Raw genomic sequence first — 24,920 nt, 5'->3', positions numbered from 1 at the left:
GTAAGCTTGTGTAACTTATGTTATCTTCAATAAATTTTTTGTAAAATCTATTCTTGGGCACACCTGTGTTTTGTTTTCTTAGAAAAGACACCTGTTTCAGGTAATGTTTCCTTTAAAGTTAGTTTTGTATTATTTTTACTATATTCAGGAGATAGAAGTCTTCTGTTTATTTACAGAATAGCACAGAAGCTTCCTAGGCAAAATTGACAGTTACCCAGTGGATCTTTCAACCTCAGCCTTGGTTTGGAAGGACCTCTAGGGGTGAGAAGGTACCTCAATGCTGAAGGACAAAACCCTGGAGAAAGTTTAGGGCTTAACTCTTTGTTTGAAGGAGTTTTGCTGTTGACCAGAAGTCACCCTTAATGTAAAAGAAAATACCTCACCTCTTTATTCATTTGCCCAGAAATATGATTGATCATTACTCAGAATTTATGACCATTATCATCCCAAGTCACTCTTCATTTTGTTTACTACAAACACATAGTAAAGTTGGTATTTCTCAGAGTATTCAATAATCTGTATACAAGTAATTAATGATATCTCTTTTCTGACTTTTCTTCTCCAATTCACCCTAAGCCTAAACATCACTCAAAAAAGATGAGACCAGCATTTCCATAAGTCTCTTAATAAAAGTAGTGTCATTAATTTTAATTATGTCAGTCAGAATGTCTTCCTATTTAAAGTTCCCTAACTGTGGTGGGAAAGATGACAATTTTAGAAATGCACAAACTTCAACATTTTCCTGTGTGAATGTGTATCAGCAGATGTATCTGTGAATGTGAACTTTCTCATGACATACCTATATTCTGCAGTTTATTGAATAGCCTGCAATTAAAGTAAATTCCCTCTGTGTTCCACGAGAGACAATATCAGCTAATATTCAATCCTAGTCCTCCCTTGACGTCAGTGGAAGATTTTGCATTTATTTTAAGGAGTACCCACCTCTTACTCGTTCCTCATGGAAAAATAAATGAAAAAATGCAGAATACATAAATAAATATAACAAGACTTACAGGTACGTGCAAAAAGCATTGGTAGATGGCCGCCTTGAGTTTCATTTTGTTGAGAGGCAAGTATTCAATTTAGAATCAATACAAACAACCCATTAGTCCAGTGCAGTGACCCACTCTGCAGACAGCACTAATGCATGTGTTTTCTAAAGGTAGCTACAGACATTCAAGACATGGTTTGTGTCAGCCCTGACCTCACTGCCCTGACTCCACGTGCCCTGGGTGGTGTGTCTGCAGCACACTCACGATGTTCTCTCTGGCAGCTGCCTAAGAGTGAACGCTTCAGGAAACCAGCAAAATGGGGGAATACTTCCTCCATGGATGATGCTCCTGCTTAATGTACAAGCTGCAGCAGTATCACCACGTTTAATAGCCCTGAGGATCCTTCTCTTCATGAATTTGTCTTTGTACAACACCACACATTCAAATCACACAGCCTGTAACTTCTGTATGTTGGGGCTTTTGTGTGATCTAATAAATCTCGGGCCAATTCACACTAAGATTAGACAAAGCTGTATTAAGTGATTCAGTCATTATTTTAAATAAAAATTTAAAGCACATTTCAGTGCTTTACATTCACCAGACATCTTGCTGTATACTAATAGTTCTGACACAGAGAGTTTAATACTCTCTGATGACAGCTAGGACATGACTCCAGTTTGTTTGGTCTAGATAGAAGATGTCAAAATATGCTAAGGAAAGGTTTCAGTGGGGCTTGAGTTGGGTTAACATACCTTGATGTGTGTTTCTAGAATGGTCAAATACAGCTCTTTATTTTACGGCTGTGCTGCCATGAGCTCCACAGAAATAAAAAATCGGAAAAAAGGACACTTATTTGACTACCTGAGATGAAGCTAAAACTTGATCTTGAAGGTTAGCAGTAACTAGTTGACTTACAGAAAAGAGTCGGGAGGTATATAATAAAGGTTGAGTTCTACACTTTGCTGTGGTAACAGCATACATACATTTTGTTCAGACATCGTAATTGTCCTGCTTTAACCCCAGCAGCAACAAAGGATGCTTTGTGTCATAACACAACTCCTCAATCTCTCCCTCCTCCTTCTGCCTCCCCACTCCGCTGCCCTGTGGGATGGGAAGGGGAACTGGGAAGTGTAAAAACCTGCGTTGAGATAACAACACAAGCAATGCCCAACACAATTGCTCAGCACCCACTGACCGATGCCATCTCCAAGCAGCAAAAGGCAGCTCCCAGCCAACTCCTCCCAGTTTATACTCTGGGTATGACATTCTGGTAAGATCGACAGAGAGATAGACAACAGGTTAGCAAAGGCATATAGTGCTTTTGGAAAACTCCACAAAAGTGTATGGCGTAATAAACACTTGAAGAAAAGCACCAAGATCAGTGTTTACAAAGCCATAGTGCTGTCTACTCTCTTATATGGTTCTGAATCATGGGTCACCTACCGCCACCACCTGCGTCTCCTAGAACGCTTCCATCAATGCTGCCTCCGTACAATCCTAAACATCCACTGGTCAGATTTTGTGACCAATACATCTGTTCTACAACAAGCAGCTGTCACAAGCATTGAGGCCATGTTGCTGAGAACACAGCTGCGTTGGGCAGGGCACGTCTCCAGGATGAAGGACCACCGCCTCCCTAAGATCCTGCTCTATGGTGAACTTGCCACCGGCTGCTGCATGAGAGGAGCCCCGAAGAAAAGATACAAGGACTCCCTGAAACAACATCTCAGCCTTGGCCATATTGATCACCATAACTGGTCTACTCTGGCCTCCAATCGGGAGGCCTGGAGACACACCATCTATAACGCAGCTGTCTCCTTTGAGAACACAAGCAGGATCACTTTTGAGGAGAAAAGACAATGAAGAAAGAATCGTGTCTTGCAGAACACACCATCTAAGGAGTCTTTCTGCTATGCCTTTTGCAATCAGATATGTCTGTCACATATTGGCCTCATAAGCCACCAGCGTGCCTGTAACAAATGTGGATAGAGCCTTCCCAAATCTTTGTTCGCGAAGCCCAGCCATGATGATGATGATGATGATGATGATGATGATGATGATGATGACATTCTATGCTATGGAATATCTCTCTGGCCAGTTCAGGTCAGCTGTCCTGGCTTTGCTCTCTCCCACCTCCTTGTGCACCTGCTCACTGGCAGAACATGGGAATCTGAAAAGTCCTTGACTCAGGGTAAGCACTACTTAGCAACAGCTAAAACATCAGTGTGTTATCAACATTACTCTCATGCTAAATTCAAAACACAGACCTGTAACAGCTACCAGGAAGAAAATTAACCCTATCACAGCTGAAAGCAGGACAGTCATACTTATCAAATTGATCTCCTATAAATAACAGCAGGACCAGTAAACACTACATGGATCTAACATAGAATTAAGCAAGAGTTCTGTATCAGACACTCATTGCTAATTTCAAAATGTTAAGAAAATAGTTTCTTTTCATATAAGCTGCAAATAGACAATTTGACGCAGAATAAAAATTGAACGTTTTAGTTTGAACATAAAATCAAGGTAAACTGTTGATGCAAGTTTTTTCAGCAGAGAAATAATAGATGACAAGTTTATAGTGCTTTTAAATAAGCTTTCTCATTTCGGTGTATAAACATTTTTCAGCATAAACATTTGGTGCCTGTTAATAAATTGTTTGTTCAGTATTTGCTCAACAATTTTTATAATTTAAATCTTCTCTAGAAGTTTCAAAACTGTCCAAAAGAGTTGCATATCTGGAGTGATAGATATGTGTGGCTATATGTATATATATATATATAAGATAAATATAAAATATGTACAGAAATAAGCCCCTCTTGCATTAAAAATGTGAGTCCATATCTTAAAAGACAGAAAAAACACACGGGAAAAAATACTACGTTGGATCTATAATGGAAACTCATTCAGCAGTGAAGATGCAGGCACCAAAGTGGCACCAAAGACAGTTTCTACCTACTCCTCTAACATTGCCTTCAAAGGAAAGCATACAGAAGAGAATTTAGGACTTACCATAGGAAAAATATTTTGCCACCTTCCCTAAAATATTATCTCCTTAGTTACCTTGGCTTTGAGGGCAACCTCATACACCATCTACAAAGCATATTGTTGCATGACAAATTGTGTCCAGAATACTCAGTATCCAAATACTTAGGACTTTATTTTTAGCTCTTACTGTTGAAATACTAGCTTAAAAAAAAGAAAAACAACAACCGAATCACACACACACCAAAACTCAAAAAAACAACTTGATTTATGCCAAGTAAACGTTTTGGTTTGAGGTGTTACCATTGAGCACTAAGATCCAAAATGAAGGAAACGTCTTCTGTGTAAACAAGTGGTTGGTGTGGAACCTCAAATGACTCCTGAAATCTCACAACTGCATGATGCTTGTATTTTTTCTATTTTCCCTATGACATATTATATCTATTATATCCTGTCTGTTGTATTTTTGCTAATGATTTTTTCAGTACCTGCTTCCCACACCTCTCTTCTGATCTTCATCCTAACATGTTTATTTTGGGGTTTTTTTCAAGGCTTTAGTAAATACTGCTGCCGCTTCCTATTTCCAGTTCTCTAGGTTAATTCCTGCAAGTATAGTCAATTTGCATTTCATTCGCCTCTTTCAAATTATTAATGAATATGTCAAACAAGAACTGCTTTTCTATTGTACTACTCCATTTGCTAATCAAGTGTGTCCCAGTACTTGAAATATTATCTTATGTTAATTTGAATTTTTACGTCTTGACCCATTTTCATGTCATGACAATATCTGGGGCAAATGACAGTGTTTAAAATGGCTTTTTTAGCAGTAATACACCTGTGTTCCCAAGCTGTCAGATCATACACATTTTATAATGTTTCTTCAGAAAAGTTGGGGAAACAACATATTCTTTCAATTTTCTTTACTATCTATTTTCAACTCTAGAAATGGTTGGGCTTTCAAACACAGAAAGAGGTGGCAAAAACTGCATGCACATCTCTGCAAACCTGACAGAACATTTTTGCTACAGCTATTCCACACAAACTGAAATCCAGAAAAAAACCCCAACCAGCCAAGTATTTTTATTCATGAGAGAACTTAATCTGTTTTGGGTAACAAGAGTTTACTGACACTATGAGCTCATGGTTGTAAACAAAATCTTGCTCTGTTAGCCTCAGCAGGAAAACAGAGAGAAAATACGTAAAATGTGATGGAAAAAAATCTCTCCCTCAATAAAAAGAACAAGAAATAGAATCTGCAAAGTGAACAAATTTGGTTTTCCATGCGTAGTGTATTAAAGATATCTTGATAGCTTTCTGAAGCACTTCCAATTGCTAACGCAGTTTGATGTCCAATATAAATCTGCAATAACTCCAGTGACTTAAATTAATTCTATTTTACTTATAACTTGAACAGATACCAGCAAGCAAGTGGTGCATGTACTATTGATAGATTATTACAGTATTCAGTTTGGAAATAACTTCTTTTGAATATTCTTTTGAAATAAGTGAAACTTCTTGAAATAACACAATGCAAAACATATGGTGCATAAGCTGAGTAACACTGCAATATTAGAAATACAGACGCATTACTGCAATTACCAACTCCTTACAGGCTTGAATTTCAAACAGTTACTTAATTCTATATTTCTGGTTTTATCTCAATCTCAACTGCAATCTAAGCATATTGCAACCAATGCTACCAGAAATTATTGCAGAATTTTCATTCAGTCTGATTTTCATTGAGTCTGAGTAAAATGGGAGTTATTTAAAAGCAGAATATATCTGATAGATGTATTGAACACCAGCATCAAAATGAATAGAAAAAGTACTTCTCCTACCTTGTAATCATCTTCATAGTCATTATATCCACAAGTACTTAAGATGTCCGGAAAAATATCTGACCATCCATTACTTGTACAATTTTTGCTAATATTTCCTGTAAAGAAAAATTCGAGAGTTTAAATCAGAAAGATTCAAAAGTGTCCTCATCAATGAATCTTTAGACAACCTTTTTGTCATTAGTTAGTCAAAACCTAACTCTGTTTCCTGTATTCCCTAGGACTCCTGTTAGAGCAACCCAGCCATTTCCTTTCACGTGCTCTTCATTCACACTGCTTTGGCTTTTGCTCTTGCTTGGAGTTTCCTTTGCACTACTGAAAAACAAAAGTAAAGCCAAGCTGTGATAGCAGGATTCTCCTTCAGTGTAACAGATGTTACTGTTATGTCTGCAACAGCCTGAAGCGTTTTGCTGTTTTATTTAGTCTTTTGGCTCACTCCATAAAGGGGGTAATTTGTAGGTAAAGTAATTTGATAGAAAAGTAATTTAAGTGAAAGTTGTTCCGATCTCCTATTTAAGCTTTTCTGAGAAGCCAATATCAAATGATCTACTGAAGAGTTATAAAAGCTCTGAGACATTATGGTGATGAATAACTGCTACAGCAAACGTTGGTAAGGTTGGTAATGAAGTTTAAAGGCCAAATCATGTTATAGGTTGAAGAACAAGGAAATAAAAATGTATGCTGAATCTCACTCTTTGAACCAATATTGAAACAATGTAGTCCAAGAAACATTCAGGACCTGTAGAAGTGTGGCTGGAAAGGAATTTTGGATATCTATTTATTTCAAAAATGGTTTTCTGGTTGAAACTGAGCGAAGTTAACTCTTTACAGAAGTCACACATGAGATGGGGGCAACCCATGATTCCACTTCTTAATTTAATTAAAATGAATTAATGTTCATGCTCTGTGGAACATCTTCAATAAGAAAAAACTGAAGAGACTGATGTCAGACTAACGAATAGTCATTAATGTTATTATAACTTAATGTTAATTCATGGCCAAATTCCCCTCACATTTCTTAAAGCGACTTGTATACCCATAATGCTTGAAATGCATAATAATATATTGCTTTGGTCTGGAGTGTACCACTGGTCTTTAAGTGACTTAAAGATGCCTGTTTTTCACCATAGAAAAGTAAAGTTATGTGTCACAGATCAGCTTTGGCCAAGAATAACCAAACTTGTTTATATACACTCCAAACTAAAGCTTTTGTGATTTTTATCTTGCTTACTGGTTACTGGAAGTTCTTCTTTGTATAAAGTTTTCGGTGGAAAGTTGTAAATATCCTACAAATAGTTCACCAATCCACAATCTAATCTTTCCAACTTATAAAAAGGCCTTGACCTAAATCCACAGTGTCTCCTCAAACAACAGGACAACTTCTGCCATTTGGCATAGACATGACGTTTTTAAAAGAAAATGTAACCTATTTATACATTGTGTTTATACATTGCATCAAGATTCTCTGACTAGGCAGAGCAGAGGAACATCTTAACAGAACCACAAATTACGTCAAAGCAATAAAAAGATTCCATGTACTCAAGGGGCTGAAGTATTTTCTGCTTCGAGTATTCTAATGCCTTCTAACCTAAAGGCAATGTTGGGCAATGTTCTATGGAAGGCATTATTTATTTCTACTCCACCTTTTCATGCAGTGAAGTATTTTGGAAGGCAACCTGATTTAAAACTTGTAACTCAACGCATACATTTGAATAAGAACTTCACAGAATAACTTTCCGAGACTCCTAAACTTGCATTGTCATGTACAGTACAGGGAAAACATTATAGGATAATATGGTTGCTTTTACAGTAAAAGATCTTTTAATAAAAAGTTACTAATATTCAATAGAGAATTAATTATGTGGGATGCTTAAACTATGATCTCAAACTTCACAGAAGAAATTTAGAGCCAGGTCTCCAAAAGTTGTAAGGATGAGAAGACAAACAGTTTTTTTAATTCATGATTTAAATTAAGAATTTCTTTAAAGAATTGATGGCATATAAAAATCTACTTTCGACTTGGAATACTTGTATAAAAATTAGATAGTCTAGATCATCTTGTAGTAGAATTTTAACTCCTTTAAAACAGTAAAAAGCTAAAACATACATCTCAAAAATCTGGCTAAATAAAATGTTGGACTTCTTGTTTAAATATATTTTTGTAATTTTCTGCTATAAGAATGAAGTTTATTTGAAATGTACTGTGTATGAATTTAATAGATAACATATTCCTGAGTATAATCAAATTATAAGGGTGCTAAGATAGTTAGATCTTAATTGAATCAACCATGCAAGATGTTTGCTGTCTTTTTTCTCTGAAATTATAGAAAGACAAAATTTTAAAAGCACCCTTAATTACCCCTAAATTACCTCTAATTACCTCTAAAAAACCACCCTGTTAGTTTCACAAGCAAGAAGCAAACAGGTAGTCATGAAAAAAATCTATATCTGAGAAAATTATAGAAAATTATAAAAAGGAAGGACTCTTCAAGTCTTGCTGACACCATGCTAAGGTGAAACAGAGTTGCAGTGCACTGTGAAGGTTTCAGACTTAAATATTTATATTTGTTTTATAGTAAAATTAAAATATTGTTGTAATAATAACTAACAGTTATGAAATAAACTCCAGAGAGAGAGTACGTGCTCTGTCTGGCAAATAGACAGAAGCAGAATGATTTAATTCAGATTTTGAATTTTTGATATTTATAAGTTTGCCTTGTCTCATGACAACACCTTAATATCTTTGTTTGAGTCATTTGAATACTTTTATAGATTTCATAAGATTTAGTGAAGATAACACATACTTTCCCCTTTATAAACTGTTTAGACTATCCAGGATAAACTAATCAACATTCACCAGCTCCAGGAATGAAAACCTTTGCTCATGTGTAGATTGTTTTAGTTATCTATTTTTTACTGGAACAAGATTTAATCAACAGTTTTGAGAATAAAGGTATTTTAGTCATACCCCAAGTTAACCTCAAAAACAGAATTAAATCACTGTGATGACTTTCACATTTTTCACCAGCTCGTCATGACGACAGTTTCTGACCTGAGCAATGGGGATAAGATTTTTCCTGCTGCATTATGAGGTACATGTGAAATACTCTGTGTGCATCATCTATTTCCAAAACTCCACTAACATGCCACAGTGCAAAATGAAACCACAGCAAGATGAATTGACAAGATGGTGCAGAATATGGTAGACTTAAAACAGTCTGAAGCACTGATGAGCTCTTTTTAAGCTCTATTAAATGGCGGAATAAAAGGTTTCATAATAACTACCCTAAATTGCAAAAGCAATAATTTTTAGGTATTATGTGTTAATGTGGGCTCATTATTCTCGTGATAGCAAGGCAGAGCTCCCCTCCTAATCACAGAAGGGACAATCTGCATATGATCTTCTGGCAGTTGTTAGAGATGTCAGTCAGGCTCAGATGCCTTAATAATAATCAAAAATAGGTGAAAAAAGAGCAAACAATGTCTCCAGACTTGGTGTCACTGTATTAGAATATATATTTAGTATCTGGCTCAAAGAACACTGTACAGACCACAAAGACGACAATTTGGTCTTTTCATGGTGTATCACGAACAGCTCTGAAAAGAATTTTTACTCTTTAAAAAGAAAATAAAAATTCCAAATAAACCATTTTTAGCACATTATGTTACAAAATACCAGAAAGAAGCCAGTAAAAGTATACCTTAAAATAAAATACCTGGTTTTCCAGAAAAAAGGCTAAACACTTTTGGGCAAGGGACAGTGACAGTCTCTCCAATCTTTGCAGGACGCCAACAGGTGATGTTATCCCAAACTCCAACACATCCTGAAACAAAACCAGCAGTAACAGACTTGAAAGTTCAGTATGGTCCAAATTACTCTACTGTATTTACGTTATAAAGACCTGGTGGAAGTTCTGGATAAGTGGTTCAAGAAATGTTAGACTCTTTCAAGAAAGCTGCAAAGATGTCGTTTTCTATGAAAATGTTAAGGAAATCATAAGGCTCCACTGATTAATATATTGTTTGTGAAATGTTTCATTAAAACTATAACATTGTGATGTGACGATGCTAACAGTAAGAAATGTTTAAAAAATAACTTCCAAGCATTGATATGGATTATTAAGAACTGCAAAATTTTGAGAATCTCCTAATCACAAAATGGACTTTTCTATCTGCAGTAATACGCAGATTGAACATCACAAAGAAACATTTAAGTAGTTCGTTGGAGTCAACATGGCTCAACCATGCCATGTTTAAAGGTGTCTATCTATAGTCCATCTCTTCTAAGCTAAGCAAAGACTGATGAAAGCTTCCGGATATAAGCCTTAGGAGGACTTATAGCCAGAAGGATATAAAAGTAAGGAAATGTTATTCATATTATCACAGTTCAAGTTATCTCAAAAAAAAAAAAATCATGTGCAAAACTCTGGGCATTTATGTCTTCAGATAAAGCAATTGACAATTTAAATTTGTAACTAATGCTAAAGAGAAAAAGAAAACTTTTATCCTGCCAGCATTATACCCATGAGATTATTAGAAGTCTAAGAGACAGTTTGTTCCTTTCAGTAGAGAACATGAAACTTGCATTAGGAACTGCTCACATCCATACTGTTCTTCAGAATATTTATAGTATTAGCAATTCACTGTTAATTTATTCTGTGCTAGTGAGGTCATGCTCAAAATCAAGCCACATGAGTTCAATGAAGCTGGAAAAAGAATATTTAGAAGTTCTATATTTGTATTAGACCATATTAGTGCAATTAAACTTGGACAGCTTCTGTTAACATAAAATGTGCAGCATCCTGCTTTCAAAGTTTAAGTTATTTTCAAAGTGCACATAAACTAGGGAACTGAAGAATGTGTTACAGGACCAGCAGTTGGATTTGTCTCCGGGGTGTGTCCTAGTGCAGCAAGAAGAAAGCCAGTGGCACAGCATTCCCATGGACCTTGCTTTCCTTTGGAAGACATCCATCCAAGTGTGAGAGCTGGGAGGGAACCTCTGTGGTACCAAGAACAGGGTTTGGAAATGACTAATGAAGATGAGAGGAGGATGATGGAGGAAATTCTGCATTTGGTCACCAATTCCATAGAGCCCTCTGTATACAGTTTCCCAAGCAAGTGCTGCTCTCCAGAAGAAACACTTGCTCATGGGGATTGCATCTTTCTTCACTCTTAGTATTGTACAGTTCTAAATGCAGCATCTGTTCTATATTCAGAAGGATGATGCCAAAAATAAGGGATTACTAAAGGGAAACTTCACAAAGTTTATCTCTGTTTGTAGATAAAGTAATGCCTTATTCCATTGCCTTGTATGCTGGATCAGCCTCTTTTGGTGTTACTAACAGTATCTCTGAGATATCTCTGATGTTGACTTGGCCATCCGTACGCAATTTAAGAGGTTTACATCTGAGCAAGTCACCTTCATAGCCTTTGAAGTCAACAGAACTTCAACATGCATGGATGCTTCCTGAGTTGCAGTTTTGGGTCAAGATCAAGTCCAAATCTCTGTGATGCAACACTGGGACTTATGCAAAATAAAAGAATGTTTACCTCAGCCAATTCAGGTCAGGCTTCCTTCCCAATTGATTTTAAGCCAGAAACAACATCAACAACACGACATACAGATAATCAGAAAGACAAAGAAACTATTTTCTTCATCTGCCAGCACTCAGAACTACAGTGACAAAATGAAACTCTTTTGGCTTTGATGGTTGGACTGCATGATCCAGCATAAACAAGCCCTGGAGTACACAAGATTAATCATCTCGTGGTACTTCAGACCTTCCTATTTCATCTCCATTTCCACTAAAAGTGAGAGCTGAGGTGAGTCACCAAAGTGTTGATGCACACCCAAAGAAGCTGATGACTTTCACAAATTTTCCCTTTTGTTTAATATAAGATGATGGATTTGCTGCAGTAATGTGCAAACAAGTTCAGAGACCTTTATAAATTTTTGTTATGCTGCTATATGGACTGGGCTAAGGTTTCACTAAACAGGCAGCTGAACAACATAGACTTCAAACCTCCATTTGTACATTTGCCACAAAAAAACCACTTAAAACTCTTACTCAAGCCTCAATTAGATGTAATATTATATGGAAAAGTTGAAGTCCAAATCCTATGCTTACCAAAATTAATCAACACAATTTGTATCAGATCTTGAGGCTTGCTGGAAGGAACTCATTATGCCAGCTTTTAATGTTCAAAATTTCACAAGTCACAAATGGTTTCTGGGGAATGTGTTTTTATCTGTCTTTTCCCTCCATATTTTAGACTTTACAGGCATCTATGGCACAGGAGAGGATGATGCTTTTTCAGACTCCTTAAATCAAATGAATGAAATAACACCAAAGATGTATTTCCTGCATCTAGACTACACTCAAATGCAATCAAAAACTGGAGTTGCTGTCATCAGAATTCCAACAATATTAAGCCTCAGGTTATGTATGTTTACAGGCTTAGTTATTATGGTATGGGAAATCTGAGAAAACTGCTGAAATATCCTGGAGGCATTTATAGTCACTGAATGACTACACTGGGAGTCTGAAAACTGGACTAGGTGTGAATGCTGAATGCTGCTAGATTTTTAGCATTACAGTCATATACCTTTTTCTTCTCTTATGAAAACATATTCTAATGCAAAGGTGGGATACAATTAACGAGTCCATTCTTACTGCACTTGTATCAATCTGTCTCTTCCATCCCAAAAATACATCTCTTTTGTACAGCACGAGCTTAACTGTGCACAATAGAAACTAGCAATTTATTTCCTATTGATCTTGGAAATTAAAGATGTGGCACAACTGGAGATACTGGTGGAGTTTCAGAGGTCTTCAAGTAGATACTGCTCTTCATCCATCATAGTAACCTTTTACAATGACATATACAATGACATATGTCAGAGAGTGACAGACAACAATTCACTTCATCCTAAAACACATGAAATTAGGCCAGATTAATTGCTCACAACAATTGCCTGTTGCTTTCCAGCAACTGCAAAGCAGTCTATGGCGCTTTAAATACCACACTGTTGGAACATGAAGATGTGGTAAATACTGTCCTAAATGTTTCTCTTTCTGTACATAGAATTTCTACTTGATCAAACTTGATATTCTCCTCTCTACTCACTCTATATTATCTGTCCAGCCATTAATTCATCCAGTTTTAGGATTTCTGGACTGTCATCCATCACTGCTGCATTCGTAAAATCATTATGTAAACTCTTATTCTCTGGAAATTTTATCCATCTTTCACATTATAGGACGGTTTCCTACTGTCTCCAAAGGATGTTAATCAAGTAATAGACAAAATATTCATAATTGCATCTTTAAATAAGTTTTATATTTTAGTTCTGGTAAGAATTTTACCAATAAAATGATAATTTTTATATAAAGCATCTAACTACAGTGTTTATTTCATATAATGTCTGCAATTTTCTTTATTTATAATATTTTTAAAATATTTCAAACATCCAAAGGTATATTAATGTACACCTTTATTCTTTTATGTTCATTGATGGAATTAGTCTCTATATTTGCATCCAATAAATTCTCAAGCATTGAGTGGTTTTGTCCTTTCACTTTGATACGTACACATATAAAACCAATCAGCTCTTGATCTGTGTTAGCTCCTCAAGTGTTTCTGCACATCTAGTGTTATATCCTTTACCTTCTTCTTTAACTATTGTGCTGGTTTTGGCTGGTACAGAGTTAATTTTCTTCACAGTTGCTAGTATGGGGTGTGTTTGGGATTTGTGCTGAACAGAGTGTTAATAATACAGAGATGGTTTTGTTATTGCTGAGCAGGCCTTTCACAGAGCCAAGGCCTCTTCTGCTTTTCGTGCAGCCACACTGGTGAGGAAGTTGGGGGTGTCTGAGGGGTTGAGAGGAGACACAGCCAGGACAGGTGACCCAACTGACAAAAGGGATATTCCAGACTATATGACATCATGCTCAGTATGTGAAGTGGGAGGAAGAAGGAAGAAGTGGGAGATATTTGGACTGATGGTGTTTGTCTTCCCAAGTTACATGTGATGGGACCCTGCTGTCCTGGGGATGACCAAACACCTGCCTGCCCTTGGAAGTAGTGATTTAATCCCTTGCTTTGCTTTCCTTGCATGCATGGCTTTTGCTTTCCCCACTAAACTGTCTTTATCTTAACCCATGAGTTTTCCAGCTGTTACCCTTCCAATGCTCTCCCTGATCCCACTGGTGGGGAGTGAACACATGGCCTCATGGCATGTGGTAGCTGGCTGGGGTTAAACTATGAGAACTGCTAGCAAGACTGGCAAAGGGAAAAAAACAAAAGGTTCTTCATCCCTATTTCTATGGTGTCTAGAAGAACGTTACTGCACCCTACATATAACAATCCCTTTACAATCTCTTCATTTGTATAATTTATTTCCCTGATATGTCATTCACAGCATATCCAAGGAAACAACCAAAATTCTCAGAAAACCGTTGCTCAGTTGCTCGCTCAAAAGTTCTCCTCTACTGATCCTACCTCCTATTTCTCTAGATGATACTGCAGATGTTATTGTTATTGTTAGCTGGTTTCAATGAGATCACTTACTTTATTTGAATGTTTGCTCTTGAATGCTTGTGATGCATTTGCAGATACTTCATAACGAAAGGAAACATAACAGACTATAAACTACGTTTTGTTTCTTATTTTCTTCAGCTTACATAAGTACTGCCACCACATTCATCATCCTGCTCTTTGAGACCCAGTCTTTGAGCAACAAGTTCACTTACCTGCTTGTGCTTCTTCATCTATAAAGACATGAGACACTGGGCTTGCACTAGAAAATTTTGTTTATAGACATATTTTGTATATATGAAACCACTAGGTGGCACTTTGCATTTGCATTTAAAAATTGCTACTTCCAAGAGACCTTTAGCATTTTTTACGCTGTCTAGGCGTGCATGAAACAAGAAACAAGAGAGGCTTTGAAGATGAGTCAGAAAGTTGACAGCTAGCCTTGGGTTTATTTTTCAAACAGGGAAATGTTTTGAATTTTGTATTTAACTTGACAGAGCAGGAGCCATCTCACCTCTTATGGGCAATGATTTCTAGATTGCAGGTCTGTACACCACAGCATGTAACTTAGGTTGCATGGAATTACGATCATACACAGACTGACATTCTTTCTGCATTTTTACACCAGTGATAAAAAAGAAAAGAAAAGGAAGTGTTAGAGAAATAGCAAGCTGGCAAACTGGAAGCAAAGCAACAGAACTGCTTAGAGCAGCAATAGGAATAGGACAGTTGCAAAAAAGCTGTTGCTCCATGATACTTCACTGAAGTTATTTGCCATCTGCTTTTGTCAGGGCCCTGAGTGCACAAATGGGCTGTGATGGCCCTGCCCAGAGCCCCATCCATGCTCAGGTCTGGACCTTCATGTGGCACCTGATTCAGCCTCCTCAGAGCAGACCTATGTCTGTCTCTGCTCAGCCATCTCAGGGTTGTCCCAGATCCTGGTTTCCTGTGCCAGGCCAGATCCTGACCCTCCACCTGCAGGCTAATGTCCACTGCTGTCCCCGTCCCAGGGAGGTTACACATGTCCAAGACTGGGGTTACCCTTGGTTGTTCTCCAGCTGCCCTGGCCTGGATGGACCCTGCCTGCCCAGGGTCCCTCAGAGCCCCTCTGCATGGAGCTGCCTGCTTGTACTCCAAGTCATGTGAAAATGAAAACACTGGCTCCAAAGCAGTCAGGAGGCAGCTCCAATTAGTTGGAAATACTGAGGGAATGTAAAAATTTTTAATTAACAAACACTACTCATAGACAGCAAACAGAATTTTGGAAATCTACGGTATACATCAGGTTGAACCAGTTAAAGGAATGATCAAACCAAGAGAGTTTATCTCATATTCACCTAAAATGTTTGCAGTTCATAGGTTTTTCAAAAGCCAACTCTACTACCAATAACAGTAAAAATACTGTTTCTGAGATTTCTGAGGATTTTCTGGCTTTTCACTAAATTAAACACTTCAGAAGAAATGTCTTATTTCTCTTTTGAAGAACAGTTTCCCACTAGAGAATCAAAAATCTACTAGCCAATTTTAAATTTAATGTAATTTACATATTTTTAGGGTTCTATAAGGAAATACAGAAGTTGCCAGCAAAAAAAATTAAAAAAAACCCCACCCCTCACAAAAAATAAAACAGATCTTTCTCCAAATTTTCCAAGTAAATTCTGCTTTCCAATCACTCAAAATGTCCTTTGGAGACAAGAGCATTTATTTTTGTATGACTGGACAGCATTTTATTCATACCATGAGAATGCCATTTTCTATTCTTATTCAATGGATGTATAGACAAAGCTGTAAGAAGTACCTTCACCTTCATGTTGACACAATTTTGACACCCCGTACATTCCTCCAAAAATACCAATAAATATCAATCTCTAGTTTGTATAAACACCACCACAAAATATTAAAAGTCTCCGTAAAGCACTTGGACCATATATTTCTGCTAGTTTGTATTATGTCTAACCCATCTGCTATCTGCTGTATTAGGCTGGAACTTTTTCAGTGTTCTGGTACTGAAGACTTTTTCCTTGTGATATTTGAACTTTGGATGTCATGGAGAGTGGACTGCCATGGCCACAGCTGTCTTTATCAGGACTCAGGTGCAAAACCGTGCAGGGCAGTATTTCTTTGAGAGTCTTCTGGAAAACACAATAAGTTCGCTTATGGTTGTTTGCTTTCCTTGGAATACAAATGCCATTTATTAATGTCTACTGCTGAATTTCTATTTACATTTTGGGTGGAGTTGAAATTTCAGGTCTTCAAAATCACTGCGGACAAGTGTTGCTTCTCTTCCTTCCAAAAGAGTTTGTTACTGTCACTCCGTAACATTTATTATGTGAGATTTTTGAATGAGGCTGATCAGGACATTTTCTTGTCTTCATCGTTTTATTTCCTGTTGGTTATTTTTCAGTAGGCAACTCCTTTCATTCACAGTTCTTTCCCACCTTTCTCACCCAGCCTCCTCAAAAGATGAACCAGCTCTGCCTCTCTTCTGCCCTCAAATAACTAAATACAGCTTACACAAAGCCCAGACATTGTCAACACCATGAGGATGCTCAGTTTCATGTGGTGTCACTAATGACGACACTTCAATTAATGAAAGCCAAAGCACTCAAACATCCAAAGCAGTCCCTTCAGCTCCCTTCATAAAAAAATATGTGAACCAAAAAGTAGCAACATGTCTCTACTACAGCTAGAAAAGCAGCAGCACAGAGATTCAAGAAAGCTAAAGTTGTTCTGCCAAGAGCTACTGGTACTGCATGAAAGAAGTTCCATAATCCCATTTAATTCTACTTTGAATACTACATCAGATGACTGTAAGCAACACTGCAGGATGAAATAGTGACTCGTTTTGCAGAGAAAATAGCTGCAAAACCAAACAAAACCTGATGCAAGACCTTGATGAGACAGGGAGGATAAAGAAAGGGGAACCTTGAGGAGGTTTCTTTTCATGTAGCAAGAGAAAGGCCTCATCTGGCTCTGTATAAGTCTTCTATTTACTAATGTGGAGGAGAGAGTGATTGTCAGGTTGGCCTTGTTATACACAGAGGTGTGTGTGTTATACACAGATGTGGGGGGGTGCGGTGTGTTGGGTATGTGTAAATGCAAAATAGGCACCTTTCTTCCTGGAGAAATAACCTTAACAGCTAAATTAGTTGGATAAAAAACTTTTAGACAGCTTGCCACAGCTCCAGCTTTTGAATATTCATCCCACTGTTCTGAAGAGCTTTCAGAAAAATGTGCTCTGTTTCATCCACAAGATCTTGAGCTCAGTGCTGGAATCACTGAGTGAAGTTTTACTGACAGCGTAATTCAGGAGACTGGATTATGTAGCAACATTGGTCCCTCTTGCTTTAAATTTATGAATAACTAACAACATCATTCTGGTAGTCTTGTCTATTTTAATTTCCCATTACTAGCTGCGTTATGAAGCTTCTCTTTGAGAGGTTTATGAAATTCTTTCCAAAGCCATTTTTTCTTTTTTTCTACATCCCTTCCTCAAAGTTAAGATGTCATATCTAAAATCAAAAATGTTGTCTGACATATGGTCTCACAAAAACACATTTTGGAATGCAAGTTCCAAAAAGACACATTTAACTGTGCAACCACTCAGTCCAAGATGAATAAAAAACCCCTAGACTTCACTTTTTCATAATGAAATCTTTTTAGAACTTTTTGTTGTAAACCCTCTTAAAAAGCCTACTGACTGAGTTTTAACATTTTTGATGGTAAGTTTTCATTTTTTATTTAAAGGTGAACAGAAATGAGTCAGTTACTTTAAAAGGAAAAATTCTAAATACTGAACAAAGACAGAAATTTTCAGCAGAACAATTTTTGTGTCTTTTCATTCGCTTTATTGGGAGTTTTCTAATTTTTTGTAAGAACATAAGACATGGGTAGCAGATAAAAAACAGATTAGTTTTTTTCCATATGGACCTCAAAATCTGTAGCTATTATGAACTATTTAGGATGTATTAATCTGCCCTTCAAAAATAAGTTTGCAAAAAAAAAACCCTCTCCCAGGCTCTCAGCTAAGGTGCATCCATACCTCAGGGGCCAAATTATAGGTGGAAAGAAGAAAACAAATGTGGATAGACGCTAATACAGTCTTCATAAAATAAACAACTAGATGTGCTAAAGAGCGCTACAGAGAGGAAGACACTGCCACAGATCTTTGGAGAGTGACTTCTTCCCTAAATGGAGTGTAATGCTGTCCACTAATGGAAAAGTATGTGCTAATGCCTGAAAATCCCCCAAAGGGTGCAAAGCAAGAGGTGTGGATGTCTCAGACCAACCGGGTCCTGTGGGTTTAGTATATCTTTAGCATTGTTCAAAGGATATTTACACGGTCTTTATAAAATGTTTCCTTGCAAAACACGCTATTGCTTTATTAAGCCATGGAGTAAGCAAGTCCTTTATAGACTTCATAGTCAGGGATTTTAAGTGCACTACAGCAATTACTCAGTGAAGTTCTTCAGCCCATGTCATGATGCAGCTCAGGCAAGATGACTATAAGATCATTTTACGACGTAAAAAAACCCCAACTTCAATGGTCTTTAAATATTTCCTTTATGTCTCCCTAACTGGAGCTGAGAAGACTAGATAAGGTATTCAATACATAATTGCCACCTAGGTCAAAGGAGAAGCTGACTGTCTCATACAATCTGGATCCTCCAAAATTCAGTAGCTGTGCATGTCAGCCATATTCTGGAGCATGTGACATAGAAGAATGAAGGTTTCTCAGGTCCCCAATAAGTTAATGAAAATGTTCCACTGATTTTGACAATAGAGGCCCAAGCCTTTGGTGGAAAATCTCAGGGAACCTTTATTTTCAAATTCAAGACAGTACATTCAGACTTTGTTCCAGCTTTTGTAAGTCAGGTAGCACACACTAAAGTTAGCAAAGCATGACAAAGGCTGTATAACAATCTTTCCCATTCAGGAAAAAGTGAAAAAACAGTTCTGAATTTATTATAAGGAATTATGTTTCAAATGTAATATAAGTTACATGCGGAGCTAGGACTTGGACTAGTTCCATCTTGCCAATTTTCATTAGTAATTCTTCTTTATCAGCAGTCAGAGTATTATTGTTCAAAATAGTCCTTACATCTTTGTATGATTACAGAGAGTTTATTAGGAAAATAACGACACACAGATAATGGCTATTTTTGCTATACAAATACATATATTTAACATAAGCTACTCTCTAAAGGTTCTGGGTAAGGGTATCTATAACATGAAGCATAAAATAAATTCTCCTGTAACATTAAACACAGAGTTCATTACCACAGGGACTTTATTCCAGTCACCAACAGAATGGAATATCCCTTTAGTTTCAGACAGGAATTCAGTAAAATACATAAATCCTTCCACTGCTGTTTTATCACTGTCTGCAGAGTTGAGTCAACACCAGACATACTGTGTCCTTTCAAGACATGAAGTTCTTTCACAGCAGTTTGCCTTCAGGAGGCACCCCTCTTCCAGTGAAAAGAGGCTGGGAAGAAAATATTGACAGAAAACTTATTTCTTCCCCTAGGGAACCCAAAATAAAACTGGTATGCATCATAAGGATACCCTTGGAACCATCTAGCATCAGGATGACAAAAGTGTATCTTGAGGAAAGCTTGACTTTCAAAGCCTTATAACAGCTAACAGTGAATTTAATAATTCAAGATTCCATTCGTTAAGCTGGGCTACTAATTAGTTCTCCATCTGGCTGCACAATAATATTATTTATGTAACAGCCATCTCTCCTCATCACTCATAAATAAAAAAATAGAAATCTTGATGAATTGTTCCAGTAAGGTTTTGCATTTTTCTAATTAGTGATCTGGATTAATATAAAGAAGAAATTATGGTAAAATACAAACTGTTGATGATACTTTGAATTATTTTGTTGTATATAAACTGATATTAGAGTATGCACTGAGGGAGTTACACATTTAAATTGAGGAGAGGAGGAGAAAGCATCATAAGTTGAGACTCATGTTTATGCTCAAAGGACACTGCAGATGGCAGGTCTCTGAGGTCCTGTAATCATCTTCAGAGTGCACTTAAAACAGATTGAACACAAAAAAGACAAATAACCTACGTACCACCCAACTGAATTTATCTGTTGCCTTTGTATTCTGCTTGCTGAACAAATAGCTTTACCATCAGCTTCAACTAACAAGAAAAAATGTCATTTTTCCATAAAATTTTGTTCTGCTCACACGAAAATGTAGCAAAGAAATCTAATAAAATCTAAAAAACCCCATAAAAATTCAAAATGAAAAAATTAACTACATCTACTCCTCCTTCTTTCTTCCGTTAAATTACAGTTTGCTATGTATTTATCTTTCTATGCAGAAAGAAAATAAAAACAACAAAGTAACAGGGAGAGTTTGTCTTTTGGATGTAACACTACTGTCCAGCTTTTCCTTTGCACAACTCCAGGGTACTCCGGGTGTGAATCTGATCTTCTGTCTGAAACATTTTCTGCCTGGGAAACCCAGAGATCATTCCTACCACTGGTACTTTACTTTCAGCGTAACTAGAGAGAGATGCTTGGATCCAAGGCTTTCAGCTTTTCCTCAGATTTGTTCTTTCTGCTGGTGCCATCGTCACCAGCCTGCAGTGCCCCTGCCAGTCAGAAAATACCAGCCCCTGGCACACCTCTCACAACATCCTTGCTGCAGGTGTACCTTTAATGCAAAATCACATGAATTCTAAAAACCATAAAATCATCAGCACAGTACAGACAAGCACGGAAACCGCAACTGCAACAGTAAAGAAGGTAGAGGGAGAAAATCTTCAATTCTCCAGTTATCTGTACATTACAGCTTATCTTCTCTTACCATTGTAGTCCACTGGCTTTGCACTCTTTAGAAGTTCCATGCACCTTGTTTCCTCCTTGTGAATCTCCAACTGAAATCTGCATTCTGGATGGATACCATTCACCTGTGTCGAATTAACAAATGGGTTTTGTCTTACAATGTGAATTAAAATGCTTTATGAAGAATGCAACTGCCAATGAGGAAAGCCACAACTTTCACTGGCACTGGTTTTGCCCAAGCACGTGCTGGCATTTTTTAACACAGTCAATGTCCATTTTAGCTTCTCACACATTGACTTTTCGTAGCAAAATGTTGAAATAATCTACTAGCATTCAGTGGCTCCTTACTGTAGCATTTCATTTAGCTTTCTAGCTCATTCCCCTATATTATGTCATGAGACCTTCTCCAGAAAAACTGTGAGCTAAACTGAAGCAGAAAAGTAAACACAGTTGCTTTTTTTTCCCCACTTTGTAGTAGGTTAGGAAGCTGAAAGTTTAATACAAATCACAGAACATGAAACTTGATGAAACTGCATTCGCTTTGACATGTTAAGTTTTGCTTTTCTTCCCCTTTTCATCATGTATATTTTATCTCCTGGAGGTCCCAGAGCATGATTATTTGATTCAAGCAAGTGCTATTCAGGAAGAAAACCCCACTACTTAAAAATTAAAGCACTAATGTCTTTACTCATTCTGAGCCCTGCCTGCAGTTCTTTGATTTTAAGAAAAGGTTATACATATCCACGGGAAGAGACACATGTAGCAGTACTGGGGAGAGAAACAAGACCCTGGGAAGATGTACTGGAATCAGTTGGATTCAGAGAGACAGATAAAGCCTCATAGAGGAACACACAGAGTTCGTAAGAGAGTGCATGGAAGAAACTATTGTAGTAGCTGACAAATGGGAAAGTTAGAAACATCACTGGAGCTAATGGGACAGTTTGATTAACTCAAATGAAATCACATCCTAAATAAATAGAATGGAAATATGCTGTACTTCACTCATCCTCACACCTCTAGTTACCAAGAAAAGGATGGTCTCCTTGCAAGTTTCTTTCTCTTTTCTCTCACTTTTTTTTTGAAGATACTTAATAACAGAATCTGGTAACAATCTCTGATGTATTACACAGTAATTTTTTTCAAATGACAATACTTAATTAAGCTGTGATTGCGGACCCAGAACCTTGGACCCAAAGCTAGGACTGAGAACCTGATGATTCTGTAGGCTCTTTGTGGACCAGCCACTTTCACAGCTTTTAAAAATACAGTGTAATAGCCATAAGCATAACAGCAGGAGTTATTGTTAAAACTCAAAAAATCTGTCTCTTCTCCAAATGTCTCATTTCACCATCTACAACATCAGAATCTTATGTTCTTTTCCCTGTCTTTTCTCTGTGTTTACTGTTGAAATTATATGTTTTCAGTGCAGAGTTTTTTCTTTTTAAAGACAGATATTTAACATAAACTAGAATGTCTAGAACTTGTAATAGAAAGTTCAGCATTATACTGAAAATATCTACCTTTTTTTATATATTATCTACTTTACAGAGAGCTCCTATGTAAAATAAAAGTCCCATGTATACATAATGTTTTTAATAGCATTTTCATTTCGCATAACATATTTTGGGTTTATTTTTTCTTTTTCCAATTGCAAATATTCAGTAACTAACAGTAGGTTTCCTTCTCATCAAAAAGTATTATAATTACTGGGCCTTGGAAAAGAAGGTTCCAGTAAATAGAAATGTTAAATAAGGGATAAATCAAAGCAGCTACTGCAGTTAAGAAACCAGCAGCATAAACAACTCTCTCTTGTACTTCTTAAATAACTGCAAGTTTTCCAGTATCAGTGACGTAATAGCGAAGATTACTTTGAAATGATAAATTTGTTGGTAGCTGAAGGTAACACAACATTACTTTTCAAAGCTGGGATGCATGTCAAACTGTACTACATGGTGTTCTAAGACACCTGTTTTGTTCAGCTTCACAAAGCAAAAGAGATTTACGGTTCAAGACTATGTGGTTCTGATCACTTCCTGAAACACATCAAGAACTCCAAAATGCATTTTGAGGGTGCTCACCACCTCTCAGGACTAGTGCTCATCCGTCTTTCCCTCTGCTTATCCTTTGTCACCAATGAATACAGAACCGTGTGTGCTGCGCAGTGTAAAGGTACACATTGAGCTGGAAATCCAGCCGAGGAGTTTTTCTGCATTTTAAGCAGCTTAACAATTTCTAAGGCATCCAGACCAGTAGTTTTAATGGATAAATATTTCCTCTGACAAGCAGCTTACACTCACTTTCAGCGTGGTTTTCTGACTTTTGGTGTTATACAGTAACACCGAAGATTTAGATTTAGAGGGCAGATTTTTGGTGGGTTGGTTGGTTGGCTTTTTGTATATCATGTTTCCACCAATGTAACTGACTTTTACAAACTTTTAAAGAAATTCTTGAAAATATAAAGATGCTAAAAGCAGGCACCCTAAAGAAGGCTGCAATTGTCTGAATGCTTTGTAAGTCTCAATCCGGCGGTCGGGGTTTTCCCCGCACGATGACCTCCAGCGGCCTTCTGGACCGCCCCAGGGCAGCGCTCCGTGAAAACTCTTCGCAAACTATCGGTGCCCACCGGCCACGGGGAAAACTGTGGGGAACAAGTGCCCGCTCCGCGGGGATGGGGGCCGGGACGGCTGCGGAGCGCCCGGGGGTGCGGGGCAGCACCGCCGCTGAGGGTGCGGGCACGGAGCCCGCCCCGGGGGCTCGGAGAGGGAGCGCCCGAAGATCCCGGCCGGGGCTGTGGACCCGCTCCCCTCGACATCCCCGCCCAGGGACCCCCGGGAGGCACCGATGTCCTAGAGCCGCACCTGCCGCGGCTGCCGCCGAGCCCCCGCCCGGGGAGCTGCGGGACACCGCCGGCGCGGGGGGCTCCGCACGGGCACCTCGGGGAACAGCCGTAGGTCTGGAGGGGGTGAATTTTACCCTGTGCCGCGTGCGCGCAGGAGACTTACCCGCCCCAGGCTCCAGCAGAGCGAGAGGAGGAGGATCGGCAGGTTCCTCATGCCCGCCGATTCCCGGGGCCGGCGGGCTGCGCTGCCCCGCGCCGCTCCGCGGGGCCCGTCGGAAGGCGGCGAGCGGGGTGCGGGTCCCGCCGCGGCACCATAGGGCCCGGGGGGCTCTGCCGGGGCGCCCCCGCCCCTCGGGCAGCGGCGGTGGGCGGCTCCCGCACCTGCCCCCGCTCCGGCCGCCGCCAGCTCCCGTTCCCGCCGCGTCCGTGCCCGCCGCCGCTCTGCGCTCAGCTCCTCCTCTGCCCCCCGGCTCCTGCCCGCCCGCGTCTCCCTCTCCTCGTCGTCCTTTTCTCCTCCTCCCTCTCGCCGCCGCCGTCGCTCCCCCCCATAAGAGGTGCGGGTCGTTCCCCTCAACCGGGACGCCCATCCCGCCCATCCTGCCGCCCCGCAGATGGTCCCCGGCGCTCCCGGGCTCTGGACGGCACTTCCCCCTCGCTGCCCACTTTGAGGAGCCGGAGAACACCCTCTTCCCACGCATTAGTGCGCAGGGCGGCTGGGTGCCCGTCCCAACAGCGCACCGGTGCCCACACTGGGGTGCCTTTTGCCGGTGAAAACATTAAGACATAGAGCACGGTCCGCTCAAGCCAGACACATACGAAAACCCCGTACAGATATGGGGTGTGTGAAGTGATCCCTGACAGGGTCAATCTTACCCCGGTGCAGATCAACAGCTGTATTACCAAATCTTTCGTCCCCC

At 38.7% G+C, this 24,920-nt stretch overlaps 1 protein-coding gene across 1 annotated transcript in view; it reads right to left on the bottom strand.

The window, feature by feature from the left end:
* The window catches only part of VIPR2 (vasoactive intestinal peptide receptor 2), a 52,591-nt gene extending 28,138 nt beyond the window's left edge, over positions 1 to 24,453 (bottom strand). Inside the window, exons 1-4 of the mRNA XM_064637914.1 lie at positions 24,167 to 24,453; positions 21,187 to 21,289; positions 9,535 to 9,642; positions 5,819 to 5,916 (exon numbers count right to left, since the gene is read on the bottom strand). Coding sequence (XP_064493984.1) covers positions 5,819 to 5,916; positions 9,535 to 9,642; positions 21,187 to 21,289; positions 24,167 to 24,217 — 360 coding nt within the window. The 5' untranslated portion in view covers positions 24,218 to 24,453. The remainder of the gene's footprint in view (positions 1 to 5,818; positions 5,917 to 9,534; positions 9,643 to 21,186; positions 21,290 to 24,166) is intronic.
* Between the last annotated feature and the right edge of the window lie 467 nt (positions 24,454 to 24,920).

This window comes from Pseudopipra pipra, chromosome 1, assembly GCF_036250125.1.
Source record: "Pseudopipra pipra isolate bDixPip1 chromosome 1, bDixPip1.hap1, whole genome shotgun sequence".
Classification (NCBI taxonomy): domain Eukaryota; kingdom Metazoa; phylum Chordata; class Aves; order Passeriformes; family Pipridae; genus Pseudopipra; species Pseudopipra pipra.
This window is presented reverse-complemented; position numbering and strand designations above follow the sequence as displayed.